General features: G+C 46.2%; 1 protein-coding gene across 1 annotated transcript in view; it reads right to left on the bottom strand.

Moving 5' to 3' along the window:
* Positions 1-873: 873 nt before the first annotated feature.
* WWOX (WW domain containing oxidoreductase) overlaps positions 874-6,000 on the bottom strand; it is a 955,205-nt gene continuing 950,078 nt past the window's right edge. The window contains exon 9 of the mRNA XM_039227618.1: positions 874-2,035. Within this exon, the coding sequence (XP_039083549.1) occupies positions 1,847-2,035 (189 nt within the window). The 3' untranslated portion in view covers positions 874-1,846. The remainder of the gene's footprint in view (positions 2,036-6,000) is intronic.

Genomic DNA, 6,000 nt, shown 5'->3' with positions numbered 1-6,000 from the left:
GCACAGGCACTTATCAAATTGTCCAAAGCAAGTCACTTTGCCCAGGCCAGAGCCACTGTGGGAGAGTACTATCCAAGGTGTGGGGACCAGGAGGAGAGTTATGAGCTCCACTCTGCAAATAGTCAACCTCAGAAACTCTAGAGGGTTTCTAGAGGACCAGAGAAGTGACATTATCAGGTTCATGGTTTTAAAGGAGTTATGATAATAAGGATTTAGTTAGGGAGACTGTAGCCAGATGAGAGGATGTGCCAGACTCAGGGGCCTGGAAAGCACTGGTATTTGATTGCACTGCACCACAGGGCCAGGGGCCCAGAGACTCATGATGTTTTATGGCCTGAAAATGCCATCATCAGGATGAACAACAACAACAACAACAACAACACACACACACACACACACACACACACACTCTGTCATGCCAACGTGGACTTTCTTACATCCCTGCTGGAATGGGAAAGGGGGTTAGTTAGAAAGAGACCTCAATTGCCCACATTCTGATGCACAGAGAGATTCTCTAATCACCACGAACTTGATCATTGCAGGGGGAGCAAACCATTGAGGACTGAAATAACCCGCTAGTAATAACAAAACCTCTCAAGGTGAAATTAAACAATAGTCATTTTTCTTTTCTCTCTTTCTTCAACAGAAAACATGATACTGGCATGCTAATCGCGGGAGACAACTCGGCCCACAGACAGCCACAAAGCACAAAAACAAAACAAACTCAGAGAAGAAGAAACAAGAACGGTGTTTTCCTGGCGTCTACAAGAAGCGCTTTATTTTTCCTCTAGATTTCTTTTCTAAAAAAAATGAAACAAAACAAAAAACAAAACGTAAACAAACATTTAAAGAAACAGTGCAAACTTCAGGTGATAATATTCAAGCATGTTCTTTTATTAAGCGTAGGATGGGAGGAGGGACAGAAAGTCTGAGCAGAGATCTCAAGTAGGATAACGGGGAAGTCTTGAACCTCCCTGAGTAATCTGGGTTACTTCTAGAAGCTGCAAATGAGGAATGAAGGGAAACAACTTTTTATCCTTGGCTCTCCCAAATATCCTGTATATGCTCACGGACGCAATGATTCCTTTCTTGCCTGCCAAGGTGACTTGCAAAATTTGTTACAACCTCTAAAGAATTTTGGGTGCCGCTTTGGCAAGGGAGTGGGCGGGCCAGTCCTTCTGTGACCCACCAGCTGTGTCTATGGCACCCATTTCTAAGTGTCACCTCCCTCCTGGCTGGCTGAAACAAGGGTCCCCCAGCCATTGCTGTGCCCCCTCAGACTCGGTCAGGATGAATCAAACAATGACCTTCTGGATCCGGGCAGCAAAGAGGGACCCACACTCGCCTCTTCTGCCCTCAGTAGGAGAAGGCCAGCTCCTGGCGACAGTGTGGCCACCATGGTAAGGCTGCGGCTGCGGTGGTGGCCGCGGGTGGGGAGAGACGGAGGGGGGCGCCTGGCTGCTCTACACAGGGCGAGAGAACTGCTTGGGCTTCCACGGTGAGACAAGGGACCCGCATACCTATTAACTGTTTGCTTTCAAAGAGGCCACCATCAGGAAAGCGAAGAGACGCCAGCCGCATCGGGCCTGTCCCTGGGGCCCAGCCATTCCCAGCTTCCCATCAGCACTTGACACGTTTTACTCTGTTGTGACCACTCTCGCTTCCTTTGCTCTCGCGGACCTGGGGCGGGGGTGGGGGTGGGACGGGAAGACGCAGAGAGGCCCCAGCTAGTACGTCGGCCAGGGGCCAGCGTCGGCAGCTACGCACGCGCATGCGCACACGCACACGGTGAGCGCGCAGGCGCAGGGCGGGTGGGCGTGCCGACGACGCCCGCGGGTGCCGGCGCTCAGCCGGATTGGCTGCCGAGGGCTTCCTGGATTAACCTCTCGCTGAGCGCCCAGAGGGCGCGGGCCGTGTCTTCGCTCTGAGCTTCGGGCGACGGCACGCATCGGCAACAGTTGTTGAAGTACATCCCTCCCAGGCCCTCCAGCTCTGGGGCAACAGCACAGTAGACAGTGGTGGCAGCTCCTTGTTGCTGGAAAGAGAGAAAAGACCAAAATTATTATTATTATTATTATTATTATTATTATTATTATTAAAGAAAAGAGGTGATGAGCTGACTTCATTCTGTCTGGGAATTAGCAAGCCCCTCCCCGCCGGGCTCGCTGCCCCCGGACCTCAGCATGGCAAAGCGTACTGAACTCAGCACGTGACTGTAAAAGCTAAGATGCGACTTTCCTGGAAAAGCAAGTGCACAAACGCTGCTCGTAAAGCTGGTGTAACTTTTGACAGCTAGTAGAAGAAAAGGCTTCTGAAATAAATAGGCACATCGAAAAATCGCGTCAAAGGTCTCTTCTGAGCAAAGAGAAAAAGGTGGGTATATCCCTTTGACCATGCAAGAACAAGTTCATCCACCCTACTGACTTCTGAACGCCTGATGTGATCTGACAACGGGATGTTTCCAGAACCTTCTGTGTGAATGAAACCAACCACCCTAATGCCCATCAGAGAGAAAGCCGAGGGAGGGACTGGTGCCACATCTTCCCTTTAGTTTTTGCCCACCGTGCTGCTAGGAGAAGGGTGTGCAGCGCTGTGTGAAAATGTTTAAAACACACATAGACACGTTCTCCCTGACATACAGATGCGTCTCATGCAGACGCAGGACACGTGTAGTAATTCATCCAGATCCTGTGAAAACCTTTTTCTAAATGTCATGCTCATCCCATGTTTGCAAGGGGGTACATTTTCTGCCAGCCCACTTCAAACTGTAAGTTGCAATGAGTACAATTGATTACTTTCGATTCACCTTTTGAGTAGCAGTTGGTGCTGTGGCTAGGGATGTGTGTGCCGATGGGGCCCCATATCATCCCGGCTGACACAATGCTGTCAGGGATGCTGTAAAGAGGGCAAGAAATCACTCTGCTTTGCAAGCCATAATTAAAAATAATAGGCTGGTGTTCGTAGGGAGACACGGTAGGCACGGCTCTAATTTAAAACCAATACAGTTTATCTGGCATCTTATGATTATTTATGTGGATCACAGCCCTTGCTGCATCAACTAATTATCAGCTGATAGGGAGGGGGTTGCAGAAGAGGCTGGAAAAAGGTAATGGGGATAAGGTCACCATTAGGGAAGACACTAAGGACATTCGACTGAGAGGGAAATGCATTCCTGTCCAGGTGTTACCATTTTAGGACAGTGCTGCAAAGTAGACTTGAGTATTTTGCTCGTTTGTTTGTTTTTTGTGGGAAGGGGAAGGGCTCAGTATCCGGTTCTAGGGTCACATTTGAATTAGTCTGAAAAGCAATTGGTCAAACGCAGTCAAGGGACAGGATTGTGTGGGGAGCAGCGTGGAGCGGAGAGGGGTGGAGAGCGCCAGACTTGACTTGCGATAAATGGATGCTTGACTGGGTTGGACAAGTCCCACTAGTCCAGAATCTGAACACCTGACATGACTTCGATTTAATTAAACAAGAATGGGTGTTTCACTTCCCTGACACCCTCACCATGTCCACTCCCCAAACAGCCAGCTATTTTCTTGGATTCAGCTATTTCCTTTCGAATTGCTTTGTGTGGCTCAAGTGTAATGGAAATAAGCTCATGTCATCCAAATTCCCTCTCACTGAATTATTCCTAATAACCCTTAGCTTAGCACCTGGCACATTTATCGAAAGAATTTCGAGTGGCTGATCTGACTCCTCTGCATCCCATGTGGCGAAGGAGAGAAGCAGAGTGCCTCTAAAGACAAATTGAAGAACTGAGATTCTCAGCCCAGTAACTCAAGCCAAATATCATTTTGGCCTCAATTCTTAGGAGACTTCAGGTGGAGATGGTGTTTTGCTTAATTTTCTGGATACCTTACATTTCCATTTTACTTTGCAGCCGCCCAAACCACCAATGAGGGGACAGGTGATTTGCTTTCAGTTCCCAAGTGGTGAGACAATCCCGTAGGCTCATCCCTAAACCAAGGCTCCCTGCCCCAACTCGAGAGTGCTTATACTATCCGCGTTTACACATCACGACAGTACCACAGATCCAGAGAGAAGATCAAAGTAGGCCACTTGGGAAAGCAAAAGGCGGGATTCTTCTGAACTCAATGTACTATCTTGCCACTGTGACCTTCTAAAATGACACCATATTGCACTCTTGCGTTGTTGGAATGGTATTTTTGCAAAGAAATTCTGCACTTACATTGATTCAGAATCAGGTTGATGAGGGAGCTGGGGGCATGCGTTTTCCCTCCATGGAATCTGAAAGCAATTGCAGTTGACCCCATTTCATGTATGCCGACATTTGGCTACCATGCTGAGAGCCACACATTTTAGAAAAGCCCAATCTTTTACCAGGAGCTGGCTTTGATTCCTTTGCCATGAGGCACGGGGCAATACGCAGGCTTAATGGCAATCAGAAGTAACTCTGGCTGTATAGAAGAACATGGGCAAGTAGTGGTCTCTGAAAGCAAAGCCCACCTCTACTCCGAAGATGAACTACATACACTTGGCAAATCCACCATCCCGGGTCTTGATCGGTTCGGCTGGTGTCCACTTTACTTTCCTCTCTTGTTGGGCACAAGTCCCAAGCCCCCTACCCTCTGGCTTCTTGAGGGAGTTCTCTTCTCTTTTCAGCTGTGCCAATGACAGCCTGAGTGACATCTTTATATGATCAGATGTGATGACAGTTTAAATAACAAGTTCTAATTTTTGGCTCATCAGCTTTTTGGTCTGCCTATCATCAGAATGAGATAGAGCTGCATTAGGGAAATCTCATTAGTAAATAAACCGGTACTGCTGATACAAGATAAAACATTTTCTAAATGGATAAAAAAGAAAAAACTTGTTTAAAGAGCACTTTAATCACCATCAAATGGCTTTCATGCCACTTTTTGGGGCATCAGTACATAATTCAGAGAAGATGAAAGAAGCATATAAAGGAAATAATGTTAACAACTGTGCTATAAAATATCTGAAGCGACATCTTGGTGGCTGGTCACCACTGCTTACGGATCCGGCGTGATAAAATCATAGCGATACCTTGACGCATAAACACTGGCTGGAGCTGTGGGTTCCCCTGAATGAAGTTTTAAGAACAGTTCATCCAAAGCTCACAGGTTACGTGCAGTTGCAATTCCTGGGAACTGGGGAGCCCAGCACGAGTCTCCACAGCACGCGTTCGGGTGTGGATGACGCCGGACTGAGAATTTCGGGGAAGCCCAGCAGAATCTTTAATCATGCCTGGATGCCATTTCTGATCGGGTCAAACATTTGTGAGCTGCCAGAGGAGAAGTGTGCCATCAGTCTTTATAGTGTATGTAAAATTACCTACGATTCTTTTTTTGGGATTAAGTTAAGAGTATCTTGGTAATAAGGGTGCATCATTCTCTTCCAGAAATCATTTGTCAGATTTGCAGCCCAATCTTCAACTCCAGAAAGGTGGGATTAAAAAAGCAGTTGTTTATGTATAGTTGACACCCTGAGATCTAAATTATCCATCCTCGCAAAACCCTTTGCGGGGATGAAGATGCTAAGTAGCTGCTTTTCATCAACATTTATTTGATAACCGCTGGCCATCAATTGGGAGCTGTCAGCATGGAATACAAATGAATATTGACTCTTTCAAAGGAAAGGTACAGAGGTTTCTGATAAACAATATATGGTAGCGAAAAAACCCACCCATATATTGATATTTGTGATGCATTGGTTAGCAACTCTAATATAACTTGTGTTTTAATAAGGACACATATTACCCAATGTTCAGTTTTCAAGTTTCTCTATTTTAAAATGCATGCTTACTTAAAAGGAAGAATATATTCCTGTCTTACCATAGATTTAATTATGAGATGTATAAAAAAATAGACACAAGATCACAGAATGTCTATATATTCAATGATTTCGAGAGGAGTAGATGTTCGAAGATTGCTTTATTATAGACATATTGGTACCAGGACATCGCACAGTCAATGTTGAATGGATTGATTCAACAGAAAGTAGTTGTGTAAAGAA

The sequence above is a fragment of the Hyaena hyaena genome, unplaced genomic scaffold, assembly GCF_003009895.1.
Source record: "Hyaena hyaena isolate Hyena2069 unplaced genomic scaffold, ASM300989v1 scaffold_1, whole genome shotgun sequence".
Classification (NCBI taxonomy): Eukaryota; Metazoa; Chordata; class Mammalia; order Carnivora; family Hyaenidae; genus Hyaena; species Hyaena hyaena.
Note: the sequence above shows the minus strand (reverse complement) of the source record. Positions and strands in the feature narration are given on the sequence as shown.